A 16,622-nucleotide genomic window follows, 5' to 3' on the forward strand; every position below is an offset into this window, starting at 1 on the left:
AATTCCCGGTATCGGAAGAAAACTTGTGGGCTCAAATCCCATAAGTGACCGAGTTTTATTTTATTTTGATTGTAATGAAGTATTTATGTTGCAAATGCTGATGAATCACTACACTTCAGTTTCGCAAAAGTCGAACTTTGTGTATACAGATGAATAAGTGAGAACATATGCTAACAGGCCTGCGCTAAAGCGTTGAGAAGCATTACTAGAGGGAGCTTGTTTTGCTAACCTGGGTGATATTAACACATTGTGGGCCAACTGCAACTCTTTAAAACATAACTTAAGTGTAACAAACTTAAAAATGAAACTTTATTCTACGAAATTTAATAAAACACAAAATTGTTATTATTTGACTCGACAATCACCGAAAAATATCAACTTAAATAGATAACAACAACTGGCGATGATCAAAATCCGTTAACAAAAAACACTTTCCGTAACTCACAGATACCTAATTTGTAAAGTTTGGTTCACCAGGTTTTGAAAAATATGAAAAGAGTTCCATTATGTCTAAGAACGATTTTGATACAACGCTGCTCATTCCGGATAAATATTAAACAGCTGATTTCCATTGTGTGTTGTTGTTTACAGTTCAACTTAAAACTCTGAAAATGAGGAAAATTTCCAAGAAAAAGTGCAAAAATATAGTGCACAAATCGTGTATCATCCATAAAATTTCGGTGAGTCATATTGCGAAAATGGAAGCAGTAAGTAAAACGAGTCCGGTGGACAAAACTTTGGACCTGCAAGTCATGCGTGCTTACGCCATCGCGCCAGTAAGAAGACTGCCTCAGTCCGCGCTGTGGCCAAAACATGTTGATCCCCCTAATAGCCTACGGTGATTGACTTGAATAGAGAACATAAAAGTTAAATAAAATTTGGATTTTTTCCTGGCTTGTGTTTACTGTTATCGTACTTAGACATAATAGAACAACCTATATCTAATGTCGAGTTTCGGTGTTCGCAAGTACCGTTTCAAACCGTCCCTAACTGTTTGAGCTGGTTGTATTAGATCAATTTTTCTCGTATAGCAATTTTTATTTTTCTTACGAACAACCATGGATTCATGCCCAAGTTGATGTTGACGTTCACATCTTCCGTGCAAGACAGCTTTGCCAAAGGATCTCAAACCGACGTAATCTACGCCGACCTGACCGCAGCTTTCGACAAGGCAAACCACAAAATAGCCATAGCCAAGCTAGATCGTATCGGTATTTGCGGCTCTTTACTGGAATGGTTCCGTAGCTCCCTGGTAGGACGGAAACTTATTGTACGATCAGGTGAATCATTTTCCAATCAATTCCCTGCCTCTTCTGGAGTACCTCAAGGGAGCCACCTAGGACCCATAATATTCCTGATCTACTTCAACGACGTGCTGCTGCTTCTCGATGGACCAATACTGGCGTATGCCGACGACTTGAAGTTATTTCAACCTATCAACAACCTCGAAGATGTCAACGTCTTGCCGAGCCAGCTTAACATCTTCGTCGCCTGCTGAGATGTCAATTGCCTTCCCTTAAATCGCAACAAATTAACGGTAATTTCGTTTTCACGCAAGCGACTACCGCTATCAGCTGATTATTTTCTGGGACATGAGGCAGTTGCACGAGTTGAGCATGTGAAAGACCTTGGTGTGATTCTGGACAAACGGCTGGATTTCAAGATCCACACAAACTACAAACTACATCGTTGATAAAGCTTCCAGATGGCTGGGTCTTTTATTCCGAATGACAAAAGACCTTAAGGATATTTATTGTCTCATCCCTCGAATATGCCTCGACTGTATGGTGCCCCTACTACCGAAATGGCTCGGAGCGTATCGAGCCCATCCAGAGGCGTTTTTTGCACTTGGCTCTCCGGAACCTGAACTGGCAAGACCCATTCCGACTTCCCAGCTACGAAAGCCGCTGCCGCCTTATCGACATCGGCACGCTGCAGGCCTGTCGGACCGCAACACGGGCTTTCATCGAGAACCGACTGCCCCGCTCTGCTAGAAACACTTCAACTCAGTGTACGATCTCGAAGCTTGAGGAATCGTGATCTTCAGCTCTTTACTCCTCTTCGACAGAATAACTACGGAGCTAAATAATACAGCGCTTATTGGTGCAATAAGGACGTTTAACCGCTTCTCCGATCATTTTGATTTTGACGTTTCGAGGGAATTATTCCGAAGAAGAATCCTTAATGCTTTAAGTACAGTATAGGGCATAGGGTAAATTCCGTGTAATTTTAGTTTGTCTTTAATTTTTAACCTATCATTTGGATCAATATGCGATCTGTTGATGGAAATAAACAAATAACAAATGAAAAAAACGGGATTCAAAATTAGAATGCTATAATTAAAAGAATCTTATTTTTTGCCATAAACTTTCTTCCTTACTTATCATTCAGTAAGTAAGTAGGCTTATGGCAAAAAAACAGTGTAAAAAGAAGTATTCTAACTCTAGCCTTCTAATTCTGAATCCCAATGTGATACTGACCGGTGTTCCCCGGAGTTTTGGGAAACATCTCAACATTATTGCTTCAATCCTCTTCGTCGGTCGTGTTTATAATATCACGCAGCAACGAAATCATCACCATGTGCGTCTTGTAGCTTTCGACAAACTCGCAGCTTTCATCCCCCCTTACTTGCTTCTAAAGAGCAGGTCTCCTTCCAAGGTTCCAAACCAGTGCAGCAGTGGCGGTTCGGTTAAACTATTCCGTTGACCGGAACCGGCAAAGCGACCGGTATCTATTGCCAAGTCCTATTTCGGTTCAATAGTTTGATGTCGGATCCTACAAACTCAACAACCAGCAGCATTTTATTCCGTTTCCTACAGGCCAATCCAGTGAGATGAGATTGCCACCATGCATAGATGCGAGGAAATTTAAAAGGCCTTGGGGAAAATTTTATTGTTTTCAATATTGCACAAATCTTTCGAGCCACTATCGAAGGAAGAAGGGTGAGTTTATGGACTCGAAAAGTACGGAAAAAGGGGTCTTGTAGTTGATACTATTAAAATCACAAGTATCATTAATTTACAGTATTGGAATAAAGCAATATTGGATCAACTTATCACATCTTTTATTTTAAAGGTGGCAAGGGATGTATGAAAAAAAAATTCAAAATCTAAGTTTAAAAAAACTGTCCATGGAGCATCCAAGAATGACAAAAATGACAAAAATGACAAAATCGACTAAAATGACAAAAATGACAAAAATGATAAAAATGACAAAAATGACGAAAATGACAAAAACTATAATGTCAAAAATCACAAAAATCACAAAAATGAAAAAAGGACAAAAATGACAAAAATGACAAAAATGACAAAAATGACAAAAATGACAAAAATGACAAAAATGACAAAAATGACAAAAATGACAAAAATGACAAAAATGACAAAAATGACAAAAATGACAAAAATGACAAAAATGACAAAAATGACAAAAATGACAAAAATGACAAAAATGACAAAAATGACAAAAATGACAAAAATGACAAAAATGACAAAAATGACAAAAATGACAAAAATGACAAAAATGACAAAAATGACAAAAATGACAAAAATGACAAAAATGACAAAAATGACAAAAATGACAAAAATGACAAAAATGACAAAAATGACAAAAATGACAAAAATGACAAAAATGACAAAAATGACAAAAATGACAAAAATGACAAAAATGACAAAAATGACAAAAATGACAAAAATGACAAAAATGACAAAAATGACAAAAATGACAAAAATGACAAAAATGACAAAAATGACAAAAATGACAAAAATGACAAAAATGACAAAAATGACAAAAATGACAAAAATGACAAAAATGACAAAAATGACAAAAATGACAAAAATGACAAAAATGACAAAAATGACAAAAATGACAAAAATGACAAAAATGACAAAAATGACAAAAATGACAAAAATGACAAAAATGACAAAAATGACAAAAATGACAAAAATGACAAAAATGACAAAAATGACAAAAATGACAAAAATGACAAAAATGACAAAAATGACAAAAATGACAAAAATGACAAAAATGACAAAAATGACAAAAATGACAAAAATGACAAAAATGACAAAAATGACAAAAATGACAAAAATGACAAAAATGACAAAAATGACAAAAATGACAAAAATGACAAAAATGACAAAAATGACAAAAATGACAAAAATGACAAAAATGACAAAAATGACAAAAATGACAAAAATGACAAAAATGACAAAAATGACAAAAATGACAAAAATGACAAAAATGACAAAAATGACAAAAATGACAAAAATGACAAAAATGACAAAAATGACAAAAATGACAAAAATGACAAAAATGACAAAAATGACAAAAATGACAAAAATGACAAAAATGACAAAAATGACAAAAATGACAAAAATGACAAAAATGACAAAAATTACAAAAATGACAAAAATGACAAAAATGACAAAAATGACAAAAATGAAAAAAATGAAAAAAATGAAAAAAATGACAAAAATGACAAAAATGACAAAAATGACAAAAATGACAAAAATGACAAAAATGACAAAAATGACAAAAATGACAAAAATTACAAAAATTACAAAAATTACAAAAATTACAAAAATTACAAAAAATGACAAAAATCAGACAAGTGCACATGAAATCTCGCCTGATAATTCTTTTATATTTGAACCTATTTACCATGATTTTGTTACATAATGTTGTCACATAAACATTTCTTCGATTCTTGGATGGAATATTGGATTTTTTTTTTTAATTTTATTTGAGACTTTTTAAAGAATATTGGATTGAACAGAAATATTTATTCGACAAAAATAAACAAACTTCAATTTGAAAAGTTGAGGGATATCAAAGACACGAGAATTATTTTTTCTACCTTCTTAGACATTGGAAGTATACTTATCATTGTATTTTTCATAATTATGCAACAAACGGTAGAAAAATAAATGGAACTATAGCTCCCGAAACGAGGCACAACTTACTGATAAATATATCATTTTAGAAAACATTTATGGCCTCATTTCAAGCAGGACATTTTCCGGCACGAAACCGGATGCGGTGACGCCATTAACCACTGCTGGACCCTGGACCGGAATGATAAAATATTGGTTTCTGTTGGAAAACATGACGAAGATGATGTTCCTTTTGCTGCCCGCTCATATCGAGTGTTCGCCTGACTATGCAGGAATGCTTGCTCTAGATGGACTCGCCCCGGATTTGGACCCGGTAGGAGGTACCTACGTATGGACCGATGTGTACCCTTGGCCAGCAGAGTTCTTTAGGGCTGGATACACTTTTCGGTATGGATCCCAGATTTTCGCCCAGAATCACTCGATGGATGTTTGCGGAAACATCCAACTGGGAAGTCTTGTACAACATCGCAGTGCCTCGAAAATAAAGTACGACTGTATGTTATGCACCAGAAGAGATACCTAGTCTCCGAAATAAGGAGGTATCTGTCTAGTGAAAAACATTTCGGTGCTGCAGAAGCTGCTTTTCGAAAAACACACACGCTCAGCTCACTCACTGGCTTTTGAATATATATGATCCCTGAGGAGGATGATTATAGTGCCATCTAGAGCATGTTATGGTCATAAAACTGGAATCCTTATTTTGATGAATGGCCAAAGTTGTTGTCTAATTGTTGGAATAAATTCTATTTGATATATCACATGGTTATTACACAAATTTATGTACGCATACACACCCATAGGTGTGTGGTGTCTCCCAAAACGACAACAATCCTCCACACCGAATAAAATACGGATACTTTCGGTCTGAGCAAGTAAGCAAGCAGCAGTGGGTCCTCCTCATTTTGCTTCGAGACAACTCGACTGCAGTGGCACTGTCTTATTTTATCGTCGTCGTCGGAGACATGAACGTCCAGCTAGCAGAACAGAGTTTCAAAAACGGTTAGAAGGGAACCATCTCTCATATTAGAGTGACAGAGCCTTCTAAAATTTCGAACCGCCTAGAGTACCTTCCTACTGTATGGGTAGGGAAAGTTAGACTAGAAGGGAAACGGTTCCCATGCTCCATTTAGGCACTTGCAAGCCGGGCGATGAATGAGGACCGGTGTTTATTTATGGTTCAATGGAAGTCTAATTACCCCATCTGAATTTCGGTACAGATTGAGATAATTGACACTTTATCATCTTGACACAATGAATTTTCAAGAGCAAATTTCTTACTTTTCTTTATTTTCCTATTGCAAATGTAAAAGTCTGTGGGCATAAAGCCGATCAGAGTATCATGTACGATCATGAATGCTTCAGAATTGTTTACCAAATCTGTCTATAAATTGATCTATGCCTGCTTCATTGTCTATCCTTTTACATAAGGAAAAAAATTGATTTCCATTTTAAAACGTTCGTCGCCATGGGACCCATATAAAACCCTGTCACACTAAAAGCGGGTCATAGTATAAATTTTGTAGGTATATTCCTCAACAAACTTTGCAATACAATTCATGTACATAATAGAATCGTCGCATAGAACTCGAAAAAACAGCATTTACTTACCAAAGTGGAGGCAATATACATGCATATTTTTACCTTCTGACTTAAGCGATAAGATTTATGCACATTGGATGCATAGCTGCAAATGGTCAGTGTCAGGCAGCCAATATCAGTCGACTTTGATACTGCTTTGCATGTCTTTTATGTCATACTATACTGATTTTTGGTCAACGACATTAGCATACAATGTCATGGTCAAGTAGAATGAACGACATTTTGCTTACCCCCATTTTTTCCTTGCGGTCACGGATTACATTTTTACAACTGTTGTACAACAAATAACATTAAACCTCTCCCAGCACAACCAGAAAATGAAATAGAAAGATGAATGTGTGTGTGATGCAATGGGAGAATGGATAACGTACAGAGAATGCCTAAAGGGTGATACGGTCAAAATTTGGTCCATATCAACTTGACGTATTTCTTTCAATTGTGCATTTAAAAAACCTGAACACCCCTCATTTTGAAGGTGTGTGTGTGTGTGTAGAATTTTGCTCCTATTTTGATCGCTAAAAGTTTCCAAATCAACCGTTACAAATGTAATTAAAGTGTTTGGGAACGTTTGTCGACAGCTGGAAGTCTGGATAGGGGGAAATCGAAAACCGGAAGCCGCTGAGACGACAAAGAGAGTTGCCGGTAGTCTCAAGCGAAACCCTAACCTCTCTCTCCGAGATGCCGCAAATTAGCTGGGTGTATCGTCTACAACCGTGCATCGAGCCAAAAAACAAGCCGGACTATCGACTTACAAGAAGGTAGTGACTCCAAATCGCGATGAAAAACAAAATACGACGGCCAAAGCGCGATTCCGGAGGCTGTACACGACGATGCTGACGAAGTTTGACTGCGTGGTAATGGACGACGAAACCTACGTCAAAGCCGACTACATGCAGCTTCCGGGACAGGAGTTTTATACGATAAAAGGAAGGGGAAAGGTAGCAGATATTTTCAAGCACATGAAACTGTCAAAGTTCGCGAAGAAATATCTGGTTTGGCAAGCCATCTGTACCTGTGGCTTGAAAAGCAGCATTTTCATAGCTTCCGGGACTGTCAACCAAGAAATTTACATGAAAGCGTGTTTGAATAAACGTCTGCTGCCTTTCCTGAAGAAACACGGTTGTTCCGTACTGTTTTGGCCGGATTTGGCATCTTGCCATTACGGTAAAAAGGCCGTGGAGTGGTACGCCGCCAACAACGTGCAGGTGGTTCCCAAGGACAAGAACCCTCCCAACACGCCAGAGCTCAGCCCAATTGAGAAATACTGGGCTATTTTCATGCGGAACCTAAAGAAGACAAAAAAAAACTGCTAAGGACGAGCAGCAGTTCAAGGCAAACTGGCTTTCTGCGGCGAAGAAGGTGGACAAGGTGGCTGTACAAAATCTGATGGCAGGGGTCAAGCGTAAGGCCCGGCAATTTGGATTTGGAAAAGCGGAAGCCTAACTAAATGTTTTTCCTGAATTTTATACTAATTAAACTTGAAAAAGAAATTTAATTTGATTTTTTAAATAAACGATTTTACCGATTTACACGCGTTTTCCCTTGACCAAATTTTGACCGTATTTATTTTATTTACATAGTATTCCGTCTCACGACATAACTTGACGAACATAATTCCTAAAATTCACTCGGTCCATGGCAACCGTTTTCCAATTTCTCGGGCACTCCACGTTCGCCAGATCACGCTCCACTTGGTCTAACCATCCCGCTCGTTGCGCCCCCGCTCGTCTTGTTCCTACCGGATTCGTAGCGAACACCTGTTTTGCAGGACAGTCGTCCGGCATTCTCGCAACATGTCCCGCCCAGCGTATCCGGCCAGCCTTCACCACCTTCTGGATACTGGGTTTGCAGTAGAGTCGCGCGAGCTCGTGGTTCATTCTTCGCCTCCACACTCCGTTTGACCGTATCACCCTTTAATTTCTCTAGAATCTTTTCCTTTTAATTCATTAAAAATGTTTAATAAATTTCGAGTTTCGCCTCAAATTGGATGTCTTGGTTCTCACAGCATATGATATTGATTCGACTAGTTTTCTTAAAATTTGTCCACGCACCCATTTCTTCGAAGTTGGATCTTGAGTAAGTACCTTCTTACCAACATTGAAATCCTCTCTTCCACGTGCACTTTTGTCGTAATGTTGCTTGTAGATCTGCTGATACTTCTCCAACTTTGGCCTGATACTTTCGTCTTTTACTCCATTCAAAGTGGTTTCTGCAACTGGCACTTTTGCTGGAAGCTTCCTTCCCATCGCAATTTCCGCTGGCGACACATCGAGTTTTGTAGCTGGAGTATTATTGTACACCAACAATGTGTAGTAGAAATCTAACCCAGCGTATTCGCATTTTCTTATCATCGTTTTGATCGTTTGAAGACACCTTTCGCTAAACCCATTCGATTGAGGGTATTTTGGGCTACTATTAACGATTTCGGTATTCCATTTCTTGCAAAACTCTCACAGCTGAGGAGTTGAAAGGAACATTATCACAGACAATTTTACGCGATATTCCGAAAATAGCGAATGCTCGTCTAAATGTATCGCTGACCTTTTTCGCTGATTTTCCTTTAGTTTCGATCAGTGATGGTAAATTTCGCCCGTCACGCTTGACCCGACTAGTTTTGTTTCATCAAACGACTGGCACTGTTCTCAATTGACGGAGCCTCACTACTCGCATGACGGATAAAGCACGACAACAATCAACATTTCTCCATCATCGACTGGCGAAGCTCCTACACAGGGTCAAAATTTCTCCTGAGAGTGACTGGCAAATCTCTTCACACTTCGATCGGCTGCTGACGGCAGGTAAAACAAATTGAACGACTTGCTGGCAGAGAGCAACAGTAGCAATAAAAAACCGAAAACGGGCTTGCTGGCGGAAGCAACAATAATAATAAATTCTTTTCTTTTTTGTCTTTGGTCGTCTTCGGCTTGCTGGCAGGAGCAACAAAAATAATAAATGCGTTTCTTTTTCGTCACCGGTCGTTTGAATGCGATTGCTTGACTAGGTCATTCTTTTAGCTTCAAATGACTGGGGAATGAATGACTGGCAAACGAAGTGACTGGTCGTTAAGGAACAGTCAATTGAGTTTGACGGACACAGAGGCTTCACAGTCACAGCTTCACGCCTCATGACAATGAATTTTGCCAAGCCTGGTTTCGATGACATGAATCAATTTCGAAAAGTAATCGGTCAGTAATGGACCTCCAAATTCGAAAAAATCATGTTCAATGTCTGTTATCGTTTTATTCTGAATGGAGCGGTTCAGGCTCCATTCCTTGACTAGAAAATATATGAACCAGATATCGAACTTTTTTCCACCTTCAACTATATCTTTTTTGGATTAAAACGTGCATTAACTTGTGCTGCCCTTGTTAGTACTGCGTTGAGCCTTTAGTCATACTCTTCCTCGTTGCGACCCGCTATCAAAATGTCATCAATGTAGATGATTACACTATCGATGTCTCCAAAATATAGCTCGTTCAAGCCAAAGGGCAGACGCAAAAATTTGTAAGGTGTACTGAATACACACAAGTCCTTCGATTGCAGATCTTACTCAATATGGTAAAATCCCTCTTCAAATTTAGACCCGTATAAAACTGCATATCACATAGTGAAGATGCCATGTGATCTAATGTTGGTATCTCATAAAAATCTCTCCTAAGGGCAACGTTGAGTTACATGGAATCTAGACACAGACGAATTGTTCGGTATTCGGGTTCTCGACAATCGTAATGTGATTTACCCAATCTCCTGGTTCATAGACTTTGCAGATTATACCACCTTGCTCAAGCTCCTGTAGTTTTGTTTTTAGTTTCTCCCTCAGACGCGGCAGGTGCTGAACGGGAACTGCATTCGGCTTGAATGACAAATGGCTTTTCTTATCGTATTTTCCAACTCCTTAAAAAACCCGGTGATTGCATATAATCCGATCTTAGATGGTGTCACATGCACCGTTGGCTATCTTGGGTGAACATCGCTGTATTAATCCTAGTCGAATGCATGCTGTTGACTTACCTTTAACCCAGAATTCATCTTTTAATCTAATGTCACGGTAAGAAAAGTTCAAATATACAATCGCTATTGGTTTGTACGCACTACCCCCATATGCTCTAAAATTGAACAATGGTTTTAATCTGATCTTTCAATGAATTCTTTTATAGATATCTAATGGAATGAAATTCACATCAGAGCCATTATCAAGTTTAAAATTGATTAGTTTTCCTTCTACCCTAATTTGTTTATACCATATTTCTTTATAAATACACTGAGGTTTTTTTTTACGCGGTTTTTTTTACACGGTTTTTTTTTACGCGGCTTTTTTTACGCGGATTTTCGAATTAACGCGGTTTTTTTTTACGCGGATTTTCGAATTAACGCGGTTTTTTTTTACGCGGATTTTCGAATTAACGCGGTTTTTCAGAGAAAATATTCTAAGACTTTTTCAAAGGAAAACACTTAGAATCTTTTTGTAGTTGGGAAAATCTTAGCTCTGAGACTAAGAACGTGATACATGAGACCTGAGACCTGAAACCTGAGACATGAGACATGAGACCTGAGACATGAGACATGAGCCATGAGCCATGAGACATGAGACCTGAGACCTGAGACATGAGACATGAGACATTAGACCTGAGACATGAGACTTGAGACCTGAGACCTGAAACCTGAGACATGAGACATGTGACCTGAGACATGAGACATGAGACCTGAGACATGAGACATGAGCCATGAGACATGAGACATGAGACCTGAGACCTGAGACATGAGACATGAGACATGAGATCTGAGACCTGAGACATGAGACATGAGACATGTGACCTGAGACATGAGACCTGAGACCTGAGACATGAGACATGAGACATGAGACATGAGACATGAGACATGAGACATGAGACCTGAGACATGAGACATGAGTCATGAAACATGAGACATGAGACATGAGACCTGAGACCTGAGACCTGAGACATGAGACATGAGACCTGAGACATGAGACCTGAGACCTGAGACCTGAAACCTGAGACATGAGACATGTGACCTGAGACATGAGACCTGAGACCTGAGACATGAGACATGAGACATGAGACCTGAGACCTGAGACCTGAGACATGAAACCTAAGACCTGAGACATGGAACATGAGACCTGAGACCCTACTATTCTATTAATCTAATTGATTTTGTTTTTTATCTTAAAAAAAACTATCATTGTACGCAATTTTTTAAATAATCATGGTTCTTACGCGTTTTTTTAGTAACGTGCTGTTTTGTTTGAACTTTTTAATTAAAATGGATTTTTTACGTGGATTTTCGAATTAACGAGGTTTTTTTTTACGCGGATTTTCGAATTAACGCGGTTTTTTTTACGCGGATTTTCGAATTAACGCGGTTTTTTTTTTTACGCGGATTTTCGAATTAACGCGGTTTTTTTTTACGCGGGTTTTTTTTTACGCGGGACCAAATACCGCGTAAAAAAAAACCTCAGTGTATGTACCAAATGTACAGAAGGGAGCTCTCGCACTGTAGAGCTTACGATGACATCGTCGTATTCATTCTGTGACGGCTGAAGTTCATCTAGACGCTTTGCTCTCACTTCCATGTAGCGCGCCCCACCACGTAGACAGGCCCTCTCGAAATGGTTCAGCTTGTTGCATTTACGGCACCGTTGACCAAAAGCTTGAAATCGACCTCTAACATGTGAAGATGCGCAGTATCGGCACTGGATCATACCTTGGTTATCATTGAAGACATGATTCGCTCGTTTTAGTTCATTTCCGTTTACAGCATCAACTGCAGCACTGCTAGTAGCCCGATTATTCATCTCCTTCATTTGTTTACATTTGATCTCATCGACTCTAGCAGCATCAACAATATCGCTCAAGGTGAGATCCTTGGTGCAGTCTTTTGTTATAAGCTTCTCACGAAGAGCAGTGCTCTGACACCCGAAGACGATACGAGCTCTCACCATTTTATTAGCTTCTAGTGAGTTGCACTCCTTGACCAATGTGCGTAGATCAGTGAGAAAGTGCTCGAATGGTTCATTCTCTCCTTGAGACCTCTCGAGAAATCTCCACCGAGAGTATATTTCATTGCTCCTGGTATTGCAGTATTGCTCAAATTTCTCCAATACTTTTGCAAATTTAACTTTTTTGGATTCAGGTTCGAAGACGAAGGTGTTATAGACATTTAATGCGTCATCACCGATGAGGTTAAGTAAGGTAGCGATCTTAACTTTGGCACACTTTTCATCATAGCCGGTAGCTATTCCAGTGCTCAGCTACTATCCCAGATAAGTCCAATGCATCAGGTCGCTTGAAACTGTCCATCCTGATTAAAACTGCAGGTACAAGTGGTGGCCCCAACATGGATAACATAAAAGTACCGCGATCTCGTCCAAATTTCCGTAATGTTCCAATTCGCGCTTTTTGCTGAGCGATAAAATTTTCTACTTCGCTATTTCTTTGTAACTTATAGCGCTGCTTCAACAGGACTCGAAGATCAACCTTTCTCCGGTCGTCTGATGATGAATTTTTAGCTTCCATCACTGGATAACGATTGCGTCATGTTAAGTATTGGAGTTTCAGACTAAGAACAATGACGTGCTATCGTATTGGCTTAACGATAAGAACTAGTTCATTGTCTGAGGAATACATTCAAATCAAAGCATAAGCGTTACAATTAGGTGAATGGATAACGTACAGAGAATGCGTGTCATGTAAAATTGAAATTCCTGTCTAACTGCCATTCTAGCTTGGTGATTCAATTCGTAGACCACTTTTATATTCTTTCGTTTACATTGACTAGGTACTAGGTGATGGTCTGGATCGAACTAAATTGACTGAAAAGTAAGCAATTTAGAAACATACAAGATCGTTCATGATACTTGCCGGGTCCAAAGAAATTTTCGGAGTGTGAAAACAAAGAGAGAAAACTCCAAGATTTAACACGTTCTTGTTCTCCCGCGAGCTGTTCAAGTGAGAATATAACCTTGTTCTAATCTCTGCGATAAGCAGTGCAACCAGATTCCAAAAAATGATATGGTTCATTTGAAAAAAAAGTCCAATGAGAGAAGCAGCAAATATTGTCGCTGGCAACGGTTTGTATGCATTGAGAGCAAAACTTTCACTCTCTCGCATACTTTCAGGATATATGAAAAAGGTGTTGAATATCGTCCAAAGGAAAAAAAATTGGCCTATACCTTTTTCATTATCTATCCGTTTTCTACAAATGAAGAAAAAAAAGTTTGCTATTTTGAATGCACATAATTTGTAAGTTTTATCATCTTCCATATTTTTAACATTTTTATCGTTTTTTCCATTTTTTTTTCATTTTTTATTTTGTCTGTTTTGCCGTTTAAATCCACCCAGTGTAGAAAACAACGCCAATGTATTTTTATGTTATCTTTAATTTCATTTTAGATCTCGAGTATAAATTCATGCAACTTAAGGTCGTTAAACCTCCATCCCCATGTTCAACGAGGAAGAAGTCGACCTGGATGACACTCACCTGTGCAACAAATGCGGTCGAACGGTTATAGGCCTAGAACAATATATCAAACATAGGAAGGTTAGCTGCATTCCTCCAAAACCGGCAACCGTTACTGTTCCTAGTGAGGTTGGCCAACGAAGCTCCGAGCAGGGATACTCATCGTTTGATTATGGAGAAAGCATCAAGGAACCTGAGCATCCCAAGAAACTTCATAACTATAACTTCAACTACGATGATCACACCGATCCTGTTCATCGTCCCGATAGCAAGAACGAATACAAAAGCGAAGTCAATTATGATTATGAACTGGGAGCGGATTTATTTTTCTCGTCGTTAGAGCTTCAAAGTAGTTCAAAGAAGCCTTCAACATCCACGACTCGATTGAACGTTTCGACACGCGTTAAAACGCGTAAGACCACAACTTCCCTATCGCACACTGACCCGGAACCGGAACATGAACCTGAGGACGTTTGGATAGAACCGCAGCATGAAAAGTTAATGAAGGCCGTCAGGGATATCAGTGGGCACAAGAAAGTTGAATCCCTTTTCCCCTACTTCCATCATGAGTCTCCGGATCCCTCGGACGACGAAAGTGAAGAAGAGGAAGATTTCGATGCCCCGCCAAGAACTCACACTGGGGGCAAATGGAAACCGGAGAATCGACCCTCTTCATCGCAGTGGCGTCACTGGCCTGATCGAGAGGGACAGCTGGATAAATCGTTAGAACAGGAAGATGACGACGAATACAAGAGCTTTTCTCCGCCTCCAGGTCACACGAAGGGAAAGTGGGTTCCAGGGTCAAAGATAACACGCTTGGAGTACAAAACAACTGCTCAAACGAGTAAAACGTACAACGATACATATTGGTGCAGTATTTGTAATCGGAAGCTAGCGTCCCGGTTTGTATATGAACGTCATCTCAAATCAAATCTGCATATGAAACGAGCTCAGGAAGAAACTGAATTAGAGAGAGCAGTTAAGCCTACTCTTTATCCTAATGAACTGTCGAAGAGAATGATTAAACCTTCCATTTACCTGGGAGAGGACTTCTTTAACACAAATCTTAGTCCCGAAAAGACATCGACTCCGACTTCCCTATATGCACCGGAAATACTTCCATCAACTTCCGGTAAGGTGAAGCGAAAACGGAAGTGTTACTACACCAAATGTGAAGTTTGTAAGACACGACTACCGAGTCACCTGCTTGGAAAACATTTGATCTCCCGCTACCACTATCGACGGATGTTGAATCATCCAGAGCAATGTTTCGATATTATTCTCAAAAATATTCACCGTATCGTCCTGCAATCCCCGTTCCAGTGTCACCCCTGTAAGTTTTATGCCAATACTCAAGAACAATTCATGAACCACTGGCGCTCTCCAGGGCACGACCAACAAGTCAGTGACGGAGGTAAATTCTGGTGCAGCTTTTGTAAGTTTGAATGTCCCGAAAATTACCTTATGACGAACCACCTTCAAGGCGCTGATCATCAAGAAGTCATAGCCGTGATCAACCGTTCCGTTCCGATCATCATTCGGAAAATATCACCAATCATTTGTGAATTCTGCGGGGACGAGTTCCGTTACAATGCAGAACTGAAAAAACACCATGAATTCTGCAATGAAGGAACTCCCGACGAGCTGGTTCGCATCAAACGAACCTTCCAAAACTGCTTCACCTGTGACATTTGCAAGGCTTCTTTCCACAACAAAATGCTATTGCTGCAGCACGGCCAGAAACTTCATCGACTGGCACAATACTACTGCTCAATCTGCGAAGTCACATTCGCAACACCGAAAGAATCCGTCCAACACCGCCGAACAACCGCTCACAAAGTTATGTCAGCCAGGAAGCGACAGAAAGTCAATCCAACCGGTAAAATCTGTCACGTGTGCAAGCAAGAACTGCCGGACAAACTGGAGCTAAAAAACCACATTCACTCCGAACATCCTGAAACAAAATATAGGTGAGAGGAAGAATCACTGTCCCTAAAATGTTCAACTAATTTGCTCCCCAAAATAGCTGTCAAAATTTTAAAATTAAATAAACTTTTTTCTATTTTATTTCCAAAAACACAAAAATCAGTTGCCCCCAATGTGCTAAAAGTTTCGTGCTGCCCCAAGAACTTGGCCGACATGTACGTGACAAAAATTGTACATTTTTCAATCCCGGTGGAACATCATCACATTCGTCTGCACTTTTGCCGGGACCAGTTTTCGGGCAGGAAAAAAGTCCGGAACCTTCATCATCCCTCTGTCTCTATCAACAACCGTCCGAGTCCGGGCCAAATTCAATTATCACGAATGATTCAATTAAAGTAAATATGGCCAATCGAAAAACGAGCAAGAAGGAGTCGCATCTGTACGTCTCTGCTCCCAAGTTTGAGATGAATGCGGAAGGAAAAAGCACCCGGACCGAGGAATTAGTTGGCCAGATTGTTCACGGCGGAGGGGCTTTGGTAATTCCGGTGACTTCGGCGATGCAGTTGAACCCCACAGTAACCGAATCTGACGGTAAGTATTTAATTGAATGCCTAAATAAATTAATTATTTATTTTCATAAACTACATGTTTCTTAGATATCATGTTTCAATGCAAATTGCCAAACAAATCGATAAAAAACGACACGAAAACGAAACGAAAACGAAACGA

At 39.4% G+C, this 16,622-nt stretch overlaps 1 protein-coding gene across 2 annotated transcripts in view; it reads left to right on the forward strand.

Annotated features, from left to right (window-relative positions):
* Positions 1-16,622, forward strand: part of LOC129748498 (uncharacterized) — a 279,431-nt gene that overhangs the window by 152,419 nt on the left and 110,390 nt on the right. For both annotated transcript variants that reach the window (XM_055743148.1, XM_055743150.1), the window contains 2 exons: positions 13,901-15,937; positions 16,057-16,484. In XM_055743148.1, coding sequence (XP_055599123.1) covers positions 13,950-15,937; positions 16,057-16,484 — 2,416 coding nt within the window. In that variant the 5' untranslated portion in view covers positions 13,901-13,949. The remainder of the gene's footprint in view (positions 1-13,900; positions 15,938-16,056; positions 16,485-16,622) is intronic.

Source organism: Uranotaenia lowii, chromosome 2 (assembly GCF_029784155.1).
Source record: "Uranotaenia lowii strain MFRU-FL chromosome 2, ASM2978415v1, whole genome shotgun sequence".
Lineage (NCBI taxonomy): Eukaryota > Metazoa > Arthropoda > Insecta > Diptera > Culicidae > Uranotaenia > Uranotaenia lowii.